A 24,985-nucleotide genomic window follows, 5' to 3' on the forward strand; every position below is an offset into this window, starting at 1 on the left:
TGACAGGCGGATTTGTATGGGCTGCAAAGGCCTCCAATTACTTTCTGACACCACTGTCCATCAAAGAGGAAGAGACCTAGGACCTGACAGGGAGGGAGGGAGGGAGGTGTGTGAGTGTGTGTGTCATATTGCCGAAGACACACACACCACAGCCTAAAAGTCCACCAACCCCGATCATGGTGGAGGAGCTGCAGGGTACTCCTCGTTAATTGAGTTTGATCTAATGAAGGCTATGCGAAATGAGGGTTATTGTTAGCCCTGAGGACAATACCAAAGTTGAATTTGATGTAAGATGCTCGGGGAATTTCTTTGAAATGGAAAAATTGCATTAAACATTCCATTTATATTAATTATATTGTGCTTGTTATTATTAGCTGTGGTGTGCTACTCTTAGTAGCAGTAGAAAGAGCAGCAGCATAAGATCCAAAATTCCCTATCCGGTCATAGGTTCAGTACACATTACTGCATTCTGTATCAGAAAGTTCAAAGGATGCCATGTCCAAGCTCTACGAACGCGACCTCTGACCCTCCCTCTGCTACACTGCCCTGCTGAGAATCACACACAACAAAGATGTGGTGAGGCTGCACTCTGCCCGTATGTAAATAAGGTATCTGTTTTTATTTGTAATACATTTGCAAATGTAAAAAAAAAAAAAAAAAAAACTGTTTTCACTTTGTCATTTATGGGGTATTTAATCCATTTTAGAATAAGGCTGTAAACGTAGCAAAATGTGGAAAAAGTCAAGGGGTCTGAATTCCTTCTGAATGCACTCTGCAAGTTGCCATTGCAAACTAGCTATTTAATAGTGGCTATCAGTTTTTTTTTCTTCTAATTGTGCTTTGTGACAATGTCAAGCACTGAGTCGAAATCATTCCCATATTAATTACCTTCTATTTTGGATAATCCACATCAAGGATCAAGTTTGTTTGTTCTTGTTTTCCCCATGTATTGGCCTGACAGACGATGTGCTTGCAGCCTATTTTTACGTCCAATCACTGTACCCATATGGCTAATAAAACTCGTTCATTTTGCGTTGTGATAATGCCATTTAGACTTCAGAAAATAGCGGGTCATATTCAACAAAACTACCATTTATTTTGGATAGTCAACATTTAGGGGAAATAGTTTTCATCCTGCATATGTTCTTGACTGAGTTTGCTAAATCTACAACTAATGTCACATTAGGGTGGTACATGCTATCTTGTTTAGTAACCCGAACCAAATTAAGGCTGTTGGCAATGTAGCTATGTCTTTCGTACAGTAGCAATCCGGTGTTGATTTTCCTCTGTAGCGTTAGTAACTTCAAATGTTTTCCTTTGTGAGAAATGTTGTTTGGTTATATGCTGTTAGACCCCCTAATGTATATGGTATATGCCATTTAATTTCTGATGAAAGGTAGCTCTCCTTGTCTCTGTTATTCATTTTTATGATGGTATATTGGGCATTTACTATCATGCAGGCGTGGTGGTGAACCAGAATCTGGCCTGACAAGAGACGTTAATATGGCAAATCTCCTTTAAGCCCAGGAAGCAGCTATTCAACGTGCCATACACCAACTTTTCATGCTTTATAATGTCAAAATAATGTTCTTTACTCACCAAATATGCCTTTTTGATTAGCAACTATTGTCACTTACTGTCGTCCTGGTCAATATGGACTTCCAAAGAAGATCTAATTCAAAAGTTATATGCAACCAAAATAAATGCCTCATCAACACCTGGCAGTCAGCTGATACTGTCACTCTGACCATACACTTTCCCTTTTTTAGTTTTTCCCCTTTTTCTTTTCTTACTCGTGCTAAAACCCCAAAGGCTTCCCCTGGGCTAATTAAATGACATTACATTCTATCTCACCTCATGTTAATGATATAATGGCAACCCAACTAAATAAAGAATAGTCTCTACCGTATTAGCTGGAACTGCGAATGGCTGAACCATCCTGTCAAGATAATAACATGTATTTGCTCACCTCAAGCAATAGAAGGCTGGGTTGGTCTATTTACAGTGCCTTCAGGTCTTGACTTTTTCCACATTTTGCTACTTTACAGCCTTAATCTAAAATGTATGAAATATTTTTTTCACTCATCCGTCTATATACAATACCCAATAATGACAAAGCAAAAACATTTTTTTTTTTTTTGCAAATGTATTCAAAATAAAATAAACTGTTCAAACCAAAATTGAACTCTTTGGCCTGAATGCCAAGTGTCACGTCTGGAGGAAACCTGGCACCATCCCTATGGTGACTTATGGTGGTGGCAGCATCATGCTGTGGGTATGATTTTCCAGCAGCAGAAATTGGGAGACTAGTCCGGATCGAGGCAAAGATGAACGGAGCAAAGCACAGAGAGATCCTTGATGAAACCCGGACTTTAACCCGATAGAACATCTTTGGAGATACCAGAAAATAGCTTTGCAGAGACGGTCCCCATCCAACCTGACAGAGCTTGAGAGGATCTGCAGAGAAGAATATGGGAAACTCCCCAAATACAGGTGTGCCAAGCTTGTAGCGTTATACCCACGAAGACTCGAGACTATAATCGCTGCCAAAGGTGCTTCAACAAAGTACTGAGTAAAGGGTAAATGTGATTGATTACAAGCTTGATTCTATCTGCTGAATTTATGAGCGCCTAGGTCTCTACATCTACACTCCCCTCCCCCACCACCAACTCCACCTGGTAACCACCAAAATAGGGGGAAAGAACTGTCAAGAGTGTATGACTGGAGAATAAACACGCTTCCGATGCCCTCTGTGCATAGACATTTTTTTGCCCGTGCTACAGATGCGTATATCAGCTCACTACTACAGGTCTAGTAAAGGCCCAGTGCACTACTTTTGGGAAAATATATATATATAAAAAAAGTATACACTACATGACCAAAAGTATGTGGACACCTGCTCGTCAAACATCTCATTCCAAAATCATGGGCATTAATATGGAGTTGGTTCCCCTTTTGCTGCTATACCAGCTTCCACTCTTCTGGGAAGGCTTTCCACTAGATGTTGGAACTAGAGGTCGACTAATTATGATTTTTCAACGGCGATACCGATTCCGATTATTGGATGACCAAAAAAAGCCGATTAATAGGCTGATTTGTATATATTTTTAAAAATAATGACAATTACAATCATACTGAATGAACAATGAACACTTTTATTTTAACTTAACTTAATACATCAATAAAATCAATTTAGTCTCAAATAAATAATGAAACATGTTCAATTTAATTTTTCAATCCAGAACATTTATAGAACTTTAAAGGTTTCTTAAAGTGCAGTTGCAAAAACCATCAAGTGCTATGATGAAACTGGCTGAGGACCACCACAGGAAAATAAGACCCAGAGTTACCTCAGCTGCAGAGGATAAGTTCAATAGAGTTACCAGCACCTACGATTGCAGCCCAGAGTTCAAGTAACAGACACATCTCAACAACAACTGTTCAGAGGAGACTGCATGAATTTTATTTTACCTTTATTTAACTAGCGAAGTCTGTTAAGAACTAATTCTTATTTTCAATGACGGCCTAGGAACAGTGGGTTAACTGCCTTGGTCAGGGGCAGAAAGACAGATTTATCCCTTGTCAGCAAGGGGATTTGAACTTGCAATGTATGTATGTATGTATGTATGTATGTACAGTTGCAGTCGGAAGTTTACAATCACTTCCAACTTCATCTGTACATACATACACACATACACTCCGGACTCCGCCATTGCTCGAATTAATCGTTAATTCCATTCTTTTACTTTTAGATTTGTTTGTATTGTTAGATATTACTACAGTGTTGGAGCTAGGAACAAGAGCTTTTCACCACACCCACAATCTGCTAAATATGTGTATGCAACCAATAAAATTTGATTTGATCTGTTTATTGTATTTTGATGTTTATTGTTGTGCTATACAGGGCTCATTTGGAAAAGAGACCTTGGTTTCAGCATTGACTCCCTGTCAAAATAAAGGTTACATTGAGAAATACTGTATATAGTGTACTATTAGTGTACTATATAGGGAATAGGGTGCCATTTGGGACACATAGGCAGTGGTAATTGATAACTGTAGATGCATCAGAATAACCATAGGCTCATTGTAAGTAGCCAATGGTGTCATAGAATTAAGATTGTGTCCCAAATTACACCTTCATCCCTACATAATACAAATCCAAAATGAAATCTAGAATCGGCTTCCTATTTCGCAACAAAGCATCCTTCACTCATGATGCCAAACATACCCTCGTAAAACTGACCATCCTACCGATCCTCGACTTCGGTGATGTCATCTATATAAATAGCCTCCAACACTCTACTCAACAAAATGGATGCAGTTTATCACAGTGCCATCCGTTTTGTCACCAAAGCCCCATATATTACCCACCTCTGCGACCTGTATGCTCTCGTTGGCTGGCCATCGCTTCATACTCGTCGCCAAACCCACTGGCTCCAGGTCATCTACAAGTCTCTGCTAGGTAAAGCCCCGTCTTATTTCAGCTCACTGGTCACCATAGCAGCATCCACCCGTAGCACGCACTCCAGCAGGTATATCTCAGTGGTCACCTCCAAAGCCAATTCCTCCCTGGCCGCCTTTCCTTCCAGTTCTCTGCTGCCAATGACTGGAACGAACTGCAAAAATGAAAGAAACGGGAGTCTTATATCTCCCTCACTAGCTTTAAGCACCAGTTGTCAGAGCAGCTCACAGATCACTGCACCTGTACATAGCCCATCTGTAAACAGCCCATCCAACTACCTAATCCCCATACTGTATTTATTTATTTATCTTGCTTCTTTGCACCCCAGTATCTCTACTTGCACATTAATCTTCTGCACATCTACCATTCCAGTGTCTAATTGCTGTACTGTAATTACTTCGCCACCATGGCCTATTTATTGCCTTTACCTCCCTTATCTTACTTCATTTGCACTGTGTATAGATTTTTATTTTTTCTACTGTATTATTGACTGTATGTTTGTTTATTCAATGTGTAACTCTGTGTTGTTGTATGTGTCGAACTGCTGTGCTTTATCTTGGCCAGGTTGCAGTTGTAAATGAGAACTTGTTCTCAACTTGCCTACCTGGTTAAATAAAATATAAAAAATAATGCACTACATTTGACCAGAGCCCTATGGAGGCCCTAATCACTTTATGAATAGGGTGCCATTTGGGACTCTGCCTAAGTGAATCCAGCAGTCAGTATATTGTGAATTATTATGTCTAGACCTCTGTTCTCGTGGGACGTCCTCGCTGGACGATTTTTATCAGTCATTCAAGCTGTTCACCAGCAGATTCTATTAATCATCCTCTTAATTCAATCAAATGGCCGATGTTCCCAGCTCAGCCTCTCTAAGTGGCTTTAAGAGAGCTGGAGACTGAGGATACGTCCCAAATAGCACTATTTTTCCCTTTGTAGTGCACTACTTTCCATGGGCTCTGGTCAGAAATAGTTCACTAAATGGGGTACCATTTGGGATGCAGCCAGAGACTGTGTGTGCTGGTGTGTGGGTATGGCCCTTCACACTGGAGCTAGAGAACTAGGCCTCTCTCTGACTGCAAAGAACAAGGTTTAAGGGTTAGGGGTTTAAGGGTTAGACTCAAAAAGTCAGGTGGAGTGATTATTCATGACTCTCGTAGCCTACACTACAAACTCACAACTTCAGGCCTGGCTTAACAGTAGCCAACCGTTATTCACAGGCTTGCTAAGACTACACTACTCAAAGCCTAGCTAAGTTAACAGATACAGGCAACTTGCAGTCAGACCACATGTGAAAATGCAATGCAGTCCATCTGTACCCTGTATACCCCCTCTTCAACCTCATAAATAATGGACGCAGGCGAAGCATCTGTCAACGTATTCTGTCAACCTGTTCCAGATGAGAGTCAGGCAGAGCAGGGCAGGACGGAGCGACGTGGTGTTACACACACACAGGCTACATCCTAAATGGCACCCTATTCCCCACATAGTGCACTACCTTATTGGCGATGATCAAATGTAGTGCACTATGTAGGGAATAGGGTGCCATTTGGGAAGCATCCTACATACATAGCAAACCCCTCGTCCGTTCCCACTGTGTGTCTCTCTCTTGCACCCCTGGTCTGTTTACATCAATACGCTGACAGCCACGCTTACCTACACGCTTGATTCTATCTGCTGAATTTATGAGCGCCTAGGTCTCTACATCTACACTCCCCTCCCCCACCACCAACTCCACCTGGTAACCACCAAAATAGGGGGAAAGAACTGTCAAGAGTGTATGACTGGAGAATAAACACGCTTCCGATGCCCTCTGTGCATAGACATTTTTTTGCCCGTGCTACAGATGCGTATATCAGCCCACTATTACAGGACTAGTAAAGGCCGAGTGCACTACTTTTGGTGAAAAAAAAGATTTAAAAAAAAAGTATACACTACATGACCAAAAGTATGTGGACACCTGCTCGTCAAACATCTCATTCCAAAATCATGGGCATTAATATGGAGTTGGTTCCCCTTTTGCTGCTACACCAGCCTCCACTCTTCTGGGAAGGCTTTCCACTAGATGTTGGAACTAGAGGTCGACTAATTATGATATTTCAACGGCGATACCGATTCAGATTATTGGAGGACCAAAAAAAGCGGATTTAATAGGCTGATTTGTATATATATTTTTGAAATAATGACAATTACAACAATACTGAATGAACAATAAACACTTTTATTTTAACTTAATTTAATACATCAATAAAATCAATTTAGTCTCAAATAAATAATAAAACATGTTCAATTTAGTTTAAATAATACAAAAACAAACTGTTGGAGAAGAAAGTAAAAGTGCAATATGTGCCATGTAAAAAAGCTGATGTTTAAGGTCCTTGCTCAGAACATGAGAACATATGAAAGCTGGCGGTTCCTTTTAACATGATTATTAGGTTGTAGTTATTATAGGACTATTTCTCTCTATACCATTTGTATTTCATATACCTTTGACTATTGGATGTTTTAATATGTACTTTAGTATTGCCAGCCTAATCTCGGGAGTTGATAGGCTTGAGGTCATTAACAGCTGCTGGCAAACGCAGGAAAGTGCTGTTTGAATGAATCCTTACAAGCCTGCTGCTGCCTACCACCGCTCTATCAAATCAGACTTAATTATAACATAACACACAGAAACACGAGCCTTAGGTCATTAATATGGTCAAATCCGGAAACTATAATTTCGAAAACAAAACGTTTATTCTTTCAGTGAAATACGGAGCCGTTCCGTATTTTATCTAATGGGTGGCATCCATAAGTCTAAATATTGCTGTTACATTGCACAACCTTCAATTTTATGTCATAATTATGTACAATTCTGGCAAATTAGTTCGCAACATGCCAGGCTACCCAAACTGTTGCATATACCCTGACTCATATACTCTGTGTGAAATGAACGCAAGAGAAGTGACACAATTTCCCTAGTTAATATTGCCTGCCAACATGAATTTCTTTTAACTAAATATGCAGGTTTAAAAAAATATACTTCTGTGTATTGATTTTGAGAAAGGCATTGATGTTTATGGTTAGGTACATTCGTGCAACGATTGTGATTTTTTTCTCGCAAATGCGCTTTTGTTAAATCATCCCCAGTTTGGCGAAGTTGGCTGTCTTTGTTAGGAAGAAATGGTCTTCACACAGTTCGCAACAAACTGCTGCATATAACGTTACCCTGAACAGAACGCAAGAGAAGTGACACAACTTCCCTAGTTAAAAGAAATTCATGTTAGCAGGCAATATTAACTAAATAAGCAGGTTTAAAAATATATACTTGTGTATTGATTTTAAGAAAGGCGTTGATGTTTATGGTTAGGTACACACTGGTGCAACCACAGTGCTTTTTTCACGAATGCGCTTGTTAAATCACCCGAACAGTTCTTGTCCTGACGTTGCTTCTCGAGGCAGTTTGGGACTCGGTAGTGAGTGTTGCAACCGAGGACAGACGGTTTTTACACGTTACGCGCTTCAGCATTTGGTGGACCCGTTCTGTGGGCTTGTGTGGCCTACCACTTTGTGGCTGAGGCATTGTTGCTCCTATACGTTTCCACTTCACAATAACAGCACTTACAGTTGCAGCTCTAGCAGGGTTGAAATTTGACGAACTGACTTGTTGGAAAGGTGGTATCTTATTACAGTGCGACATTGAAAGTCACTGAGCTGATCAGTAAGGCCCTTCTACTGTCAATGTTCGTCTATGGAGATTGCATGGCTGTGTGCTCAATTTTATACACCCGTCAGCAACGGGTGTGGCTGAAATAGCCGAATCCACTAATTTGAAGGGGTGTCCACATACTTTTGTATAGTGTATATATATATATATAATTTATTATGATTTTTCAGGGGGTGTTGCAGCACCCTCAGCACCCCTACTTCCCGTGGCTATGCCTCTGTATCTGTAAACTTATGGAGGGCACTCTTCCTTTTCATAAAGAATGAAATGGACAGAACTCCCAAAGACCATTTTCAACAGTTATTTTATTTCCCCACACACTTTTAAAGAACAATCTGTGAGCGATCTCACATTCTCTCTCTGCAGGCATACAGTACTGTACCTGTGAGTTACTGAATCTATTGATAGATCCCAGAACTGACTTAACTAGGCAGCTCAGGTCGATGGAACCAACGTGCCTCTAAGCTCACTGACATGACTCTAAAAGAGGCAGTAAAATATGTATCTCAACGTTTTGAATCTCTGTTTTCACGCCTCTCCCTTCTCACCCTGGTCGAGGTGCTGAGTAGAAAGAGTGGTGGCAGGGTCTGTGGCCGAAATGGCACCCTATTCCTTATATACAGTAGTCCACTACTTTTGACCAGGGCCTATTGGGCTGATGCAGTATGTAGGGAATAGGGTGCCAATTGGGAGGCAGGTAGGGTGTACTGTACTGTACGGTTGTACTGCACTGTACGGTTGTACTGTTATAGCAGGTTTATGGACTAAAGCACTGTCTCCTCAGCCTTGTCCTAATGGAGGATTCAGCTCATAAAGCAGCATCATGATTTGCAATAAGCAGAGTTAGGGAGAGTAATGAAGGTGTAAATCAACTGAGCCGTTTTTTTTTTTAAATCTGGCGTTCACGGCCCTCCCAGCCTGCCTCCCCCACTCCACTCCTTCCCCCTCCCGAACGGCTAACCCTCCTCCCTCTGTAATGGAAAGCCTGGTGCGCCCTAATAACGCTGAGAGTGAGCTGCAGTATTAGTAAACAGAACCTGTATTGACTCAGCCAGGTCCAAGCTCTGCCTCACTCAGCGTTTGTTTGTGTGTGTTAATGCGTGCGTGACTTCAAGGTGACATATCCAAGAAAACTAGAGCTAAACAGTAGTGGGCAATTGGGTGTTTACATGCAGATAACATATTGTCACGGGCGTCCTCCTCTTCATTTGAAGAGGAGAGGCGAGAAGGATCGGAGGACCAAAATGCGGCATGGTTTGTGTTCATGATGAAATTTAATAAAGAAAACACTGAAACACACTATACAAAACAATAAACAAATAACGACCGTGATGCTAAATGAGAACTGTGATGACACAAGCAATCAACATAGACAATCACCCACAAACAAACAGTGAAACCCAGGCTACCTAAGTATGATTCTCAATCAGACACAACTAATGACACCTGCCTCTGATTGAGAACCATACTAGGCCGAAACATACAAATCCCCAAATCATAGAAAAACAAACAGACTGCCCACCCCAACTCACACCCTGACCATACTAAATAAATACAAAACAAAGGAAATAAAGGTCAGAACGTGACACATTTAACATATGAACATATTATCAGTCCCAGTTTAGAGGAGGGGTTATTGGGTGGGAATCTTGATAACTACAGCTTTGTTGTCAGCTATTCACAGAAGTTCCAAAAAATTGCTTATTTCGATGCCTGCGCATGGACTTTATCAGGGAATGTATTGATTACACAAAGGCATTGTAAAGGGCAACACGGGGCCTTAGCGCTAACAGCAGCATGACCCGCCCCGCTCTGCCCTTTTCTAGATATAGTCATCGTCGTCACAATGTGGAAATGGAGAGGTCAGATATGTGTATTAGAAGCAATCATCCAAAAAGAAAAGGGTCAGATACTTTGGAGTAGAAATGCTTGGCCTGGGAGTTGTGTTCATTTCCATTCCTCGCTCTGCACCATCGATCGCAAAGCAAAAAGGCCTGCCTCTCCAATATCCATGGTCACCTTTTTTTTAAACAGGGTATTACTTTTTTAATGCAGTGGGGGCTTTCATTCAGGGACTCTAGGCAGGAAAAAAGATAAAGAAATGTTTTTGTGCGTGCGTGCGTGCGTGCGTGCGTGTGTGTGTGTGTGTGTGTATGTATCTGTTGACCTCAAACACAAAGAAATGATGGCGGGGGATAATGAAAGAAAGTGGCCTACATTTTCGATATTCATGAGGGAGATTGGTTGCCTGTAGTCCACCCATGACATTAGGCTGAATGATTTTCTTCATCTAGCTGTTTAAGACCAGGTAGCCTCCTCTGCCTCTTTAATGCGGTATTGATTGCTTATCTGAAATACCACCGTGCTGGAGCCGTGTTGGTGGCAATGGGGGTTGGGTAGAGGGTGGAGAGGGAACAAGGCTGGGTGGTAAGGTTGTGATGGATATACAGACACGCTTAACAGACTGTCTCCTTTGACTAGGGCTCCGAGTGGCGCAGCGGTCCAAGGCACAGCATCTCAGGGCTAGAGGCGTCACTATAGACCCTGGTTTGATTCCAGGATGTATCACAACCGGCCATGATTGGGAGTCCCATAGGGCGGCGCACAATTGGCTCAGCATCATCCGGGTGAGGGTTTGGCCAGGGTATGCCATCATTGTAAATATCAATTTGTTCTTAGCTGACTTGCTTAGTTAAATAAAGGTTAAATGAAATAAAACTAGGCTGGTTGTGATCCTGTATCTTAGGATGAAACCTCATTTTCATGTACCTGTCAGTACAGTAACGGCCCCAGTGTTAAATGGAATAGAAACTGAGGTTGAAATGTTAGCGATGTGGCTCGTGTACGATAAGGCATCCTCAAATTCATATTCAGTCTTATGCCCTTGTTTAGTGAGCCGGTCGTGGCTGCCTGGTAGCTTTGCCTGGTGCCAAGGGCTTGTGTCCACCCCTCTCTGCCCCCTCTCCTCTCTGCCCATGGGCCCATATGGTCAGATACACTGTATCACAGTGACCTGTGGCTGGGGTTGTTGTTCAGCCAGACCCCTGAGGTGTCTGATAATTAAACATGCACTGGAAGTCACCATGGTCACTAGGAAAGGTGAGCATGATTAAATCTGTGTGGCGGTCGAGGGTCCTGTACACTGTGTGTGTGTGTGTGTGTGTGTGTGTGTGTGTGTGTGTGTGTGTGTGTGTGTGTGTGTGTGTGTGTGTGTGTGTGCGTGCGTGCGTGCATGCGTGCGTGCAAGGGGCGAGCGGTCACTGCTATGGTCAACAGAGGATGAAATAAGCTAATTCCACCAACCCATTCATAGGAAAACAATGAAACCCAGAGAAATTGAGTGCTGTTGGATTAACCAATATTTCTGAATGGAAAAGCATGGCAAACACACCTTTCATTAGGACAAGGACATCTATCCATACCTTGCAATAATCTAGCCGTACATCGTATGGAGGCACTATGTAGATACATTTTCCAAGGCTATATCCTCAATTACAAATGTATTACATAGTTGCACACGCAATACATGCACAGTATATGCTCACCATGATTCAATGGGTAACAAGGCTATTCCACTGTATGAGGAAGTTTCTTTTTCTTATATCATGAGGCTTAAGTGGTGCTTTAAGCCAGATACATTATGAGAGAACTATATGTCCAATTGAAAAAGAGGTCCAAAGCCTAGGCGTATACGAAACACCTTTACAAAGTGCAAGTATCACTCTCCCCTCTGCATGTACACTACATGTGTGACTGAACCATCTATAGTGTAAAATGTGCTGGTTTTACTGTGAGCTTACAGGAAAATGCATTCTTCTCCGCCAAGGAAGACGAAGAAACACATGTTTTCTCCTCCCTACAGATTCTTTTGTTAGAGTCATACTACTTTAGATTTGTAATGTGTTTTCTGTTTAAGCTCCATGAATGATGTATTGCTGTCTGACAATTGGGTCTGTGGCTTTATCTATTTTATGTAGCTGACCTGCTGTTTGAATAGCAATGTGTTTTTATAAAGGTCCCCCTGTTTGTAATTGTCACAGCCAGGCTAGAAAGGGGGAGAGAGGGAAACGAAACAAACTAAACGTGGGATTGCAACAGCTGCTCTGATTTTCAATTCACAGTGCGCAGCTTGACCTTTGTGTTGCTGAATCAATGCTTCCGCCTCAAAATTGCACCATTCATTTGAAAAAGTAACGATTTGGTAGGAGTCGATCTAATCTCCAGGTACGTTATTTAATCAGAACAACCCAAACAATGAATAATGGAAAATAAAAACACATTTTTAATTACATTTGTTTTGATGTGTGTTTATTTCTGTGTTGATTTTTTGGGGGTATTTTATTTTTCCTGTGGACAGTGTATTGGGTTAACTGTTGAGAGAATAGGCTTTCAACACTTGACTGCATACGGCAGGCACATACACTTGGAACACACAGACACACACACTGACACACAAGCACACACACCTGTCCCATTTGCATAGGAATAGAGGCTTCCATACCGCGGCACATTGGGCGAAACAGGAAATTAGTAAGGCCAGGGGAACCCGCGCTGAGAACTCTCCTCCTCCTCTATTGTAAACAACTGAAAGGATAATTCCTAAATGGCACCCTATTCCCTATAGTGCACTACTTTTGACTGGAGTCATATGGGCCCTGGTAAAAAAAAGTAGTGCACTATATAGGGAATAGCGTGTCATTTGGGACAAACATAAACACTGGCCGTCAGGAGACAGACAGCCCAGACCACACTGACACCAGACAGGTTCAAATTTTATTTGTTCTCATTGAAAAACTTCAGCTGGGTTTGATTTGAAAGAAAACAAATAATATCTGAACGCAGGTCTGGCCCGTATTGACACAGCCCATAGAGCTCTGATCTAACGCTGCAAAGAGAAATCACAAAACCACCAGTGTGTCACATAGGTGTCACAGACCGACAGACTGAGCTGAATACTAATCTTTTTAGCCTACCCCCTTCTTTTAACTATTATTTGTAAGCTTCTGTCGCAGATTTGACCTGTCCTATTATGCAACAAAGCATTCCCATCTGTCTGCAACCAGGGTCCTAGATGTCATTCATCTAGGAGGAGCTCCATGACTGGTGGTGCCTCATTCGGGGGAATCAAACCACCAGCTATCTATTAGCCCTTAGTCACTGTGAGGACTCCAGCTGAGAGCGAGAGAGAGAGAGGGAGACTTTTCCTTAACTACTATGTCACTCCAGGGCAGTAAAAATCACAGGGCCATCCACTAGACTAGAGAGAGTGATAAAAAGTAAGAGATACAGGACTTGGGATTAAAAAACAGTATGTTGAGAGAACTGGTATAGCAGTAACCCCAATTTAACACACACGACCTAGCTGAAGAGGTTAAGACAACAAATGGACTGGCAAGAAAGGGTTACTCCAGTATACTGTCTGCAGTATCGAAACTGGGCTATACATGCAGTAAAGACAAGTGTTCTTTCTCAGTGTGAGTGGTGGCGGCAGTGCACTTGTTTGAGTGATGGGGTCGATTCTGAATGGAAGCAGGGCTGGATATAATGAGATATCTGCTCCAAAATGGCACCCTAAATCCTATATAGGCCCATAGGGCTCTGGTCAAAAGCAGTGCACTATATAGGGAATAGGGTGGCATTTGGGACGCACACTGAGAAACGAACCCGTCTCATTGACTTGGCCCAGATCTGATGATTTATTTGGTTATTTGGGAAGCATTTGGGCAGCCAGGCAAGGTAATGTGTTTGCGATGAGCTCTGGAGCACTACATGTGGATGTATTGCTGAGGGAACACCCCCGGAACATTGACAGAGATGGTTTGAGCTAATACATCCCCACCCTCTGACAGATATGCGACAGACTAACACAGCTCCTCCCCCTGACAAGGATGGTACAGGCTAATTTGTTGGTCTTGTGTATGAGAATATACATCAGTGTTATTATGCACACTGACATGCACTTGTTCAGGGCATGATCGAAGTATGCATCCTCCTTATTGGTTTGAACCTTCTTAATTGATAGGCACTCATTGGTTGATGGCCTGGCTACTCTGAGAGCGGGCGCAGATGGAGAGATGTTAGCAAGCCGTTATGATAAACCATCATATTCCAGATGCACTTCTACATACTTTCAGATTAAATCAAATGTTATTTGTCACATGCGCCGACTACAACCTTACTGTCACGCCCTGACCTTAGTTATCTTTGTTTTCTTTATTATTTTGGTTAGGTCAGGAGGTGACAAGGGTGGTTGGTTTAGTTTTTGTATTGTCTAGGTGTTTTTGTCCTGTCTAGAGTTTTGTATATCCACTGGGTTTTAGTATGTCTAGGTATATGTAGGTCTATGGTGGCCTGAATTGGTTCCCAAATAGAGACAGCTGTTTATCGTTGTCTCTGATTGGGGATCCTATTTAGGTTGCCATTTTCAGTTTGGTTTTGTGGGTTATTGTCTATGTGTAGTTGCCTGTCAGCACTTGTGTCTTATAGCGTCACATTTGTTTTGTATACTTTGTTCAGTGGTTCTCTTTCATTAAAGAAGAACGTATTCTTATCAAGCTGCGCCTTGGTCTCCTTGTTATGACGAACGTGACACTTCCAGTGAAATTCTTACTTACAAGCCCTTAACTGACAATGCCTTTAAGAAGTTAAGAAGAAAATAAAAGTTACAAATAATGAATTTAAAATAACAATAGCGATGCTAAATACAGGGGGTTCCGGTACAGAGTCAATGTGCGGAGGCACCGGTTAGTCGAGATAATTGAGGTAATATGTACATGTAGGTAGAGTTAAAGTGACTATGTATAGATAAGAAACAGAGAGTAGCAGCAGAGTAAAAGAGAGCTGGGTAGCCCTTTGATTAGCTGTGCAGGAGTCTCATGGCTTGGGGGTAGAAGCTGTTAAGAAGCCTTCCAGTACCGCTTGCCATGCGGTAGCAGAGAGAACCGTCTATGACTAGGGTGGCTGGAGTCTTTGACAATTTTTAAGGCCTTCCTCTGACACCGCCTGGTATAGAGGTCCTGGATGGCAGGAAGCTTGGCCCCAGTGATGTGCTGGGCCGTACGCACTACCCTCTGTAGGGCCTTGCGGTCGGAGGCCGAGCAGTTGCCATACCAGGCAGTGATGCAACCAGTCAGGATGCTCTCGATGGTGCAGCTGTAGAATCTTTTGAGGATCTGAGGACCCATGCCAAATCTTTTCAGTCTCCTGAGGAGGAATAGGCTTTATATTGCCCTCTTCACTATACTGTCTTAGTGTGTTTGAACCATGATAGTTTGTTGGTGATGTGGACACCAAGGAACTTGAAACTCTTAACCTGCTCGACTGCAGCCCCATCGATGAGAATGGGGGCGTGCTCGGTCCTCCTTTTCCTGTAGTCCACAATCATCTCCTTAGTCTTGATCACGTTGAGGGAGAGAGGTTGTTGTCCTGGCACCACACGGCCAGGTCTCTGACCTCCTCCCTATCGGCTCTCATCTTGTTGATGATCAGGCCTACCACTGTTGTGTCATCGGCAAACTTGATGATGGAGTCATGTTCCTTTCAAGAGCTTGAACACACTCCCTTTAAATGGGAATATGACAGCCTGTATTAACCTAGTTCAGATAGAGCTGAGGGTTGTTTCTCTTCCCCTGAGTACAGTTAGGAGATGTGACTAAGGTGTGATTTAGGGTCCCCTTAAGGCTGAACCGTAATCACACCTTAGTCACATCTCCTAAGAGAATAAACAGGTCCTACTAATTACCCCCAAAACAGCCTGAGCAAAGCCAACAATAAGTACAAACAAGAGGAGGAACCTTGAATGTCTCAAACGTTCCTTGGAGAGAAAAGGTGAACATACGCCTCTCGCACACTACTTCTCTGTAAAGGTGAATTTCTCAGTTTGCTACATACTTCTCAACATCTTCCAGTTTCTCGGCTGAATCCTCAGTCATTATTGAAGTAAGGCGACATGAAAATACTTTTAAGACACAGCTGCGTCTAGACATTCACCCCCAGCGAAACCAAAGATCAATATATATTGACAGGTTTCAGAATGAGAATCTAGAAAGTCCTATGGCTATTCCGCTGAGAGGAGACGAGGAGATTGGCAAAACAAGGACAGCCAGCCAGCCAGCCAAACACTAGCTACCCTATGGTTTGGCTCATTACTAAAAACATTGTGATAGACTAGCATCCTGTCCAAAGGGTGTACTTTTCCATCAAGCTGCCTCACGCTACAGAAACAAGAGATTGGCTCTTACCCTATGGGCTGTTCTGACTTGGACTAGGTTACATACTTTAAAAGGTTGTCTCCTCGTCTCCTCTCAGCGGAATAGCCATATCCCCATTTAAAGGGAGTGTGATTAGACGCATCCTTGTGATGCGAGGACAAGGCAACCTAACCCTCCCCCAGTATCACATCTGTTTGCTTCGCATCCTCTCTCCGACAGCCAACTGATTAGTAAACTCTCAACCCACATATGAACAATAACTGAAGGAAAGACACAAAAAAAGCAAAGCGTTGTATTTGGGTCAGATGCACTATTCCCAATGTACCAAGTGGGATTTAGTGATAAATTTAGCCAAGAAGAAGAGGGATACTATAGGAGTACCTCTGTCTGTGTCCGTGAATGCATCCCAAATGACACCCTATTCCCTATGTTGTGCACTACTTTAACCAGGGACCTGCTGAAAATTAGTGCACTACATTGGGAATAGTGTGCCATTTAGGACATAAAGCATGAAGCTCTTAATAAAGTCAGAGGGAGGCAACCATGAGTCAAGGCAAAGGGAACGGAAACTGTGAAACAACCTGTCGCTGACAGTGTCACACATTAGCAGCCTATAAGGACCTCCTCTGTGGTTTGTAACAGGGCTGTGTACCTGCCAACCCCTTCTACCCCCCCAACTACCCCCCCCACCCCACCCACCCACCCTTGCTCACCCCTAGCTGACATTCTCCTCTCTCACTTTTAATTGCCCCCCTGGGGGCTCTTTCTGGGTTGCCGTGGAAGTCTGGGTTGCCGTGGCTCAACGGGCGCGATAGGGTGCTGCCTCGCAGTGTCGCTCATCCTCTCTCATTAGGAGAAAAAAGACAAAGGGAGAGAGCGAGAGTGAGATAGGAAGGAAGGAAGGAAGGAGAGAGAGAGAGAGCGAAATGAGAGAGAAGACCTAGAGAGAGAGAAGACCTAGAGCGAGAGGGAGAGAGAAGACCTAGAGCGAGAGGGAGAGAGTAAGATAGAGAAAGATAGAGGAAGGAAGAAAGGAGAGAACACGAGGAGGATGGGTAGGACTGCTGCTCCTAGGTCAGCTCTGTTCTGCCTGCTTCCAGACAGTATGCACGAAATGCCGCCAATGGTATTTGGTGTAGTTACACATCCACACTGGAAAAGCCATCCATGGATATATTTGTGTGACTCACTGTGTCTCCATCTCTATCTCTGTGTCCCTGTGTTTGATAAGAGCGATAGATACTTAATAGCTAATTGTTATGAGTTGAAATGTTATTTCATGTAATTGTATGAGTGTAGAATCATTGGGCTCCAAATTGCCAGCAGACACATTCATTTTGCTCACCCTGCATGGAACACAATGCTGTATTATTGCCGTATGTAGTGACTCCAGACAATCTGTGACAGGCAATTTCAAGCAATCTTTTTTTTTTTTTCAAACAGTTGCAATTAAATGGTGCAGAACTGGATGCAAGGAGAGAGAGGGAGTAAAAGGTGGAGGGAGAAAATCAAGCAGTGTTGGGGTTGTTGTAAACACATTCTCTTAACTGGGAGGATATAATTGTGGTGTCATGTTCCATTACACAGGTTCATTATGATGCTGACACTCACTGGGGCTGGGAACCAAGAAAAGAGAGGAGAAATACTCATCACGCACAGGCACACAGATGTAGAGAAATCTAAGCTATGAATGTAACTGACCTACTGGTCCACTGTCTGGAGAACTATGGGGTCAGAGAGCTGGGGCGGTGTCCCAAAATGGCACCCTATTTCCTACGGCGTACTACTTTTGTATCCTCACAGTTAAAAGTAGTGCACTACATAGGGAATATGATGCCATTTGGGACAGCATGCAGGGCCTTTCTATACAGTTAGTCAGGCATTAGCTTCCAGCTTTCCATGGTGACATTATGAAGAAATCTATTGAAAGGACAGACTGCCTGCCTCCCACCAGAGCAGAACTTTGTGTGTGTGAGAGAGAGAGAGAGAGAGAGATGGGTGCAGGCTGCCCACTTTGGGCTCTTTAGAGTAGACACCCCAAACTGTAAGACATTTCTGTAATTTCAACAGTAAAAACACTATAGAATGTACAGTAAAATATAAATGTGTTTTACAGAATTCATTATGGTATTGTCGGGAAATGTTGGCGGGGAAAGAGTGTGTGTGTGTGTGTGTGTGTGTGTGTGTGTGTGTGTGTGTGTGTGTGTGTGTGTGTGTGTGTGTGTGTGTGTGTGTGTGTGTGTGTGTGTTGAGGAGCTGAAGACTGGAGGTATTAGAAGGCTCTGAGAAGTGACCGCGGAGACCACATTGTATTTCCAACTACACTGCTGAGTCCTACAGCAAATCAATAGCTCCCAGTCCCCCTCGCTCCCTCACCATTGTCAATTAAGGAAATTCATCAAGTCAAGTGCGTGGGGACTTGGGAAAGAGAAGGAGGGTAAGAGGAGGGAAAGAGGAGGGAAATAGAAGAGAGGAAATAGAAGAGAGGAAATAGAAGAGCGGAAAGAGAAGGATGGAAAGAGAAGGATGGAAAGAGAAGGATGGAAGAGCGGAAAGAGAAGGATGGAAAGAGAAGGATGGAAAGAGATGGATGGAAAGAGATGGAGGGAAATAGAAGAGAGGGAAATGAACACGCTCATAGGAACATTTAGATTTGAACCAGAGCTTTCCACGTGAGAGTTACTTAGAGAGAGATTGTGAGTGGGCTATGGGTTCGGGTACTCTAGTGCATCATAGGAAATAGGATTCCATTTGGGATGTGACCTATATTCCCACCCTGGACATTATTAAAAGGATGACAGGCCGTCACTCTCACCTGCTGTCTGTTGTGACCAATGGGTTCTTATTCCCCTGCTGAGGCAGGCAAAAGACAAATGCAAAGTGACTCCCGCATCGCAAGCGTCCGAAAATCCCTATGATAATGAATATCAGCTGAAGCGCATACAGCAGGCAAATTAGAGGAGAGGAGCTTTGACATAGGCTATAATAAACTGCAAGGCATGAGGAAAAAGAGAAAGAGGGACCTATAACCCATCAACTTTTACCATTTGAGTTTTGCCTCATAAGGGGAAAGGAGGGTTGAAAGCAGGGAGGTATGGCAGGGAGAGAAGCCTTGGCTTGGATGGCTACAAGGAGAGAGAGAAGACAGGTAGGGTAATGGATGTGCTATACACAACACACACACACACACACACACACACACACACACACACACACACACACACACACACAGCTCCTCTCCTGACTGTCCTGCTGACTCTGCTCTGACAGGACATTTCTACCTCTCCTTCACTCCCTCCATCTCTCCCTTTCTCTCTCTATCCTCTTTCTCCATCTCTCCCTTTCTCTCTCTATCCTCTCTCTCTGCCTAGTCTGACCCTCCCTCTCGCTCTCCATCTCTCCCTCCATCTCTGTCTCTGCCCACCCTACCCTGACCCTCCCTTCATCTCAATTTCAGCTTCTCCCTCCCTCTCAATGTGTCTTGACCATTCTGTCTTTCCCTCTCTCTTTCTAGCTCAATCTCCCTCCACTTTCTGCATGCAGGTCCAGATACCTTTTCCTTTTCGTCCTGTGAAAAGCAGAGCTGCTGTATAGCGGTCTGCATCTCTCTATCTGAGCCGAGCCTGTGTGTGTGTGTCCCAAATGACAACCTATTCCCTGTATAGTGGACTACTTTTGACCAGTAATAGTATTGGCCCTGGTCAAAAGTAGTGCATTATAGAGTGAATATTGTGCCATTTGGGACATAATCTGTATGTGATAATGGTGCTGCTGGTTCCCAGTGTGCCCACTGATAACCCAGTGCCACACCCAGACAGGATTAATGAGCACCCAGACAGGAATAATGAGCATAGGAGCATGTCCTTCCTCATGGACTGTTTTTGAGTGAGTGAGTGAGTGAGTGAGTGAGTGAGAATGTGTGTGGCAGTGTGTGATCTTTGCTTTCAAGACAGGGCCCGATTGTGTGGTTTGCAAACAGCCATTTTGGGCACTAAATCACATGCTAGATGCTGGAGGCATCACTACAGACTCTGGTTCGATCCCGGGCTGTATCACAACTGGCTGTGATTGGGAGATCCATAGGGCGGCGCACAATTGGCCCAGCGTCATTCTGTTTAGGGGAGGGTTTGGCCGGGGTAGGCCGTCATTGTAAATAAGATTTTTTCTTAACTGACTTGCCTAGTTAAATCAAATATAATATTAAAACACAGTATCTTTATATTGATCTCAAAGTAATAAACTCAGGTTGACATTGCTCAGGGTCTCCATTGACAGCCTGCTGGCTCTGATAACAACGTGTTCCCACGCAGATTGTTTAAAGAGATACATCAAGCTAAACATGCAGACCTGGCAGTCTATTAAATATGAATTCAGTTTAGTTTCTTAATTGAGATATGATGTGTGTCAGTATACACAGTAAACAAAAGTATACAAAACATTGGGAACACCATCCTTTTGCCCTCAGAACAGTTTCAATTCGTCAGGTCATGGACTCTACGAGGTGCCGAAAGAGTTCCACAGGGTTGCTGGTCCATGTCAATTCGAATGCTTCCCACAGTTGTGTCAAGTTGGCTGGATGTCCTTTGGGTGGTGGACACTTCTTGATACACTCAGGAAACTGTTGAGCGTAAAAACCCCAGCAGAGTTTCAGTTCCTGATGCAAACCGGTGCGCCTGTTACCTACTACCATACCCTGTTCAAAGGCACTTACATTTTTTGTTTTACCCAATCACCCTCTGAATACCACACATACACAATCCATGTCTCAATTGTCTCAAGGCTTAACAATCCTTATTTAACCTGTCTCCTCCCCTTCAACTACACTTATTGAAGTGGATTTAGCAAGTGACATCAATAAGGGATCATAGCTTTCACCTGGTCACTCTATCTCATGGAAAGAACAGGTGTCCTTAGTGTTTTATATATAATAGATGTGTAGGATTACAATTATGCCCTTTATAGCTGTGTCAACGTATGAATGGAGAATTAGACTCATTATGTTGACTCCTATTTCTTTAAAGGGGCAATTGGAAGTGTCATTTCTGAGAGAGATGCTATAGAATCCTACATTATCATAGTGGCAAACTGTTCTAACAGCACTAAGTTCCTGACTGTGTGTTCTATGTTCCAGATACTGGCTGGACCTGGGCCCTAACGGCAGACTGATGGCCCATGCTGCTGCTGCAGACCTACACCCAGACCAGGAGGAGTGACCCAATGACTAAATGTCTGACTAAAGACCACTGATCATTTCACACTAACACCCAGAGGGAAGAGACCATAAACTACAATCAAGCTGTGGTTGAAGCTTTGTAACTATTGACCTGGCAGTCATGTTGAGAGGCAGAACTGTCCTTCTCCTGCTGGTCCTCTGGGCGTACCTGTGTTCCCATGGGGACGGGCTGCGTGCCCTGAAGAGGACTATAGGGGGTCGGCGGGGGGTGGCGTTGACGCTGACGGGGCAGGATGCCAACGGAGTGCCTCTGAGACGCTCCAAACGAGGATGGATGTGGAATCAGTTCTTCCTGCTGGAGGAGTACACAGGGTTGGATAACCAGTATGTTGGAAAGGTACAGCATGATGTTAACTCTCTCTTTCACTCTTTTCTGTTTTCTTTTCATTATAATGAAAAATGTGATGTTGGTTGGTTGAATAAGACATGAATTTGTCAGTAATACACTCTTTCTGCAATATAATCCATACACCTCACATGTGATCATTTCCCAGAGTGAATTCTGTTCGGGATACTATAACACCTAGACAATGATTTAGGTCAATTTAGCATTTTCCCCACTAATGGCCTACTAAAAGATTGGGAGAGGGGAAGCTGATCCTGAAGCTGTACCTAGGGGAAAGCTGTACCCGTAGTACTGCCTCCTAGGCTGAGTCAAATGTAGAGTTGTCTGATGTGTTTAGTGCTGACTGTCAGCAACTATATGTGGTAGCTCGGCCGATGTCCACTCCAGTTATAGTATCAAAGCATCCTACGGAGGTAGCGGACTAGCAGAGCCCTACAGCCAAACACACAGGCTTCTTACAGCCATTATTTGTTCAACAAAAAACACAACTTTGACCTAGATAGCATTGCGGAGAGTATGCCTACAAGGAACAATATCAAAAAAGCCCATGCATTACATGCTAGACAAGAGAGTCAAGGAAGTCAAGATATCACTCTGTCGTACTACGTACTGTAATTGAGAAGACTATTAAAGTGAAGCATCCCAGCCATTTTAAGACGAGTGAGTGAGGAGGAAGAAAGTGAGGATGTTTTGTGAGGATTGGCATTTGTCCCAATTGGCACCCTATTCCTTATATAGTGCATTAAAAGTAGTGCACTATATAGAGAATAGGGTGCCATTTGGGACGCAGCCATGAATGAATAGGGTATGTTTGCTTTGCATTCGTGACCGTGACTTCAGTCCCTCCGTCCGTCCAGAGGATAGAGTCACCCAACCCAAATGAGATTCCGCAACACAACGTCGTCCCCAAGTGAGACTTTCAGCCTGGCTTCTAAAAGGATTACACAGCTCGTGAACGAACGAAGCAGAGGAGGGAAAGAACAAAAACGAGAAAATAGAAGAAAAGACGGTTAGACAGGAGAAAAAATAAATAAATAAAGACAAGACAAATAATAAAATAACGTATAAGACTGGAGCATAATCAAAACACTTTATCTCCTTTGAGCACTGATTGATGTGGAGGCTCATCCTTTACTGTGTAAAGGACTAATAGACAGCACTCACACTCACAGCAACAAACCTTTGAGCTGCTGTGTGGATGGAACAAAAACATTTTCTCCAGTCGTTTCATCCTGAACAGAAACACTTTGTTTCATTCCATTCCACTGCTCCGACCAGCAAAACAACGTTCCGAACCGGTTCGAACCCCAAAGAAACGAACGGTTTATATCGTTCCTTTCTCTTCCTTATGAAATGTATGTTTTTCATATTTAGCGCCTTCAATTACTTCACCAATCAGTACTGGCAAGGTAGCTGTTTACATGCGTGATGGACAGACAAGTGTAGCTTATGGCGCAAGATGCCACCTACATTTTATGGGTTATGGAGAGAGCGAGAAAGGGTTATTAAGGAGGAGGGTTGAAGCGCTGGGCATCGTGTTATGACATGCATTATCTGAATTAGGTCCACAGAGCTATACCTAGGTGGAGCTTTTTTTTATATATGCGTGGCCACGCTACTTCAAATCACACTAAGTATACTGCTTGCTCAGCCACACCAGTGTGTTGGAAGAAACACTGTTTGACTGATGACCGAAGTCAACTTGCAGGTGCACAAGCGTGCCACAAGGTGTTGCTAGAGCGCAATTAGCTAAGGAAAGCCCCCCTTCCCCTACCCAGGATGACGCTGGGCCAAATGTGTGCCGTCCTATGGGGCTCCCAATCAAACCCAGGCTGTAATGGCTCCTGAGCCCTGTGATGCAGTGCTTTTGACCGCTGCGTCACTCAGGGACTGAGGAGCGGCTTCTATGGAGGTCCTTTGAATGTCTTTTGAGCTTGAACTAGCCAGCTAACAAGCTTGCGTGTGCGGAGCGGCACCAGAATTAAAAACGAGTCTTACCTTTTTGTGGTTAATAAATTCAACGTTAAACGTGATAACTAGGCCTAAAGTATCATTAACTAGCATTGAAAAAGTTGATCAATTCTTCTCTAGCTAATTAATATATATCTTCCTATCTTCTGAATCACACTTGTACAGTAGCCTTTGGATTGGAGGGAGAAGGGGCAGGTTGCCTATTCACGCGCACACACACTGGCAAAGATTTTCAGCTTGCAGGCAGACACTGGAATATGTTTCTGAGTGACAAAGTGGGGGCTTTGCATAGGTGCTTTTTTGCCCGTTTTTTTTTTTGTGGGACGAGAGAAACATTTCTGGAACGTAAATTATTGTTATTAACCGGTTCCTGTGCTTTTCAAATAACGGTTCTGTTCCGGAACAGTATGGATCACTTTCATTCCAGGTTCCGTTCTGTTCCTTGAAAATGTTTGTTATTTTCCGGTTTTCGGTTCTGTTCCCTGAACCAGATCCAACCCCTGGTACAGACACACTGAGAAATCTGGTTGCCACAGTTGGAGGTTGTTCGTAGATTCTAATGCTCGTTAGTGGCCGGGAACTTGACTTTGAGCGAATCAGAGAGCACAATTCTCCATGTGGGGGAGCTGACAGAAGTGACAAGAAAAAGGTCAAATGAGGGAACTTTTCCCAGTGTAATCCACCCCCTTTTCATCAAAATTGTTCTAACTAAAACTATAAAGCTGTGAAATACATATTTTAAGTCTAGATATAAAAGGAATGGCGTGGTAAGTGCAGCACAATGCACACAACACTACATGCTTTACCATGCTAGATATCTAGAAGGAAAATTAAGAAATATTTTAATTCACTCTCCATTATCCCATACTGCAAGTGCCAGTTTGCTTGCTAGCTAATGTTAGCTAAACAGTTAGCATCTCAACAGCTAAAAGGGCAGCTGCTTTCATTAAAAAACAAATCCATTGAGATTTAATTATAATGTTGCTAATTACGCTAGTTATCTAGTTGTGGCCAACTGGTTAGTATCAACAATAGTTTTCTACAAATTCTAGCT

The 24,985-nt window shown here is 43.2% G+C and overlaps 1 protein-coding gene across 1 annotated transcript in view; it reads left to right on the forward strand.

Annotated features, from left to right (window-relative positions):
- Window positions 1–24,985, forward strand: part of LOC115105118 (cadherin-6-like) — an 81,161-nt gene that overhangs the window by 14,624 nt on the left and 41,552 nt on the right. Inside the window, exon 2 of the mRNA XM_029626753.2 lies at window positions 21,513–21,951. Within this exon, the coding sequence (XP_029482613.1) occupies window positions 21,715–21,951 (237 nt within the window). The 5' untranslated portion in view covers window positions 21,513–21,714. The remainder of the gene's footprint in view (window positions 1–21,512; window positions 21,952–24,985) is intronic.

This window comes from Oncorhynchus nerka, linkage group LG22 (genome assembly GCF_034236695.1).
Source record: "Oncorhynchus nerka isolate Pitt River linkage group LG22, Oner_Uvic_2.0, whole genome shotgun sequence".
Lineage (NCBI taxonomy): Eukaryota > Metazoa > Chordata > Actinopteri > Salmoniformes > Salmonidae > Oncorhynchus > Oncorhynchus nerka.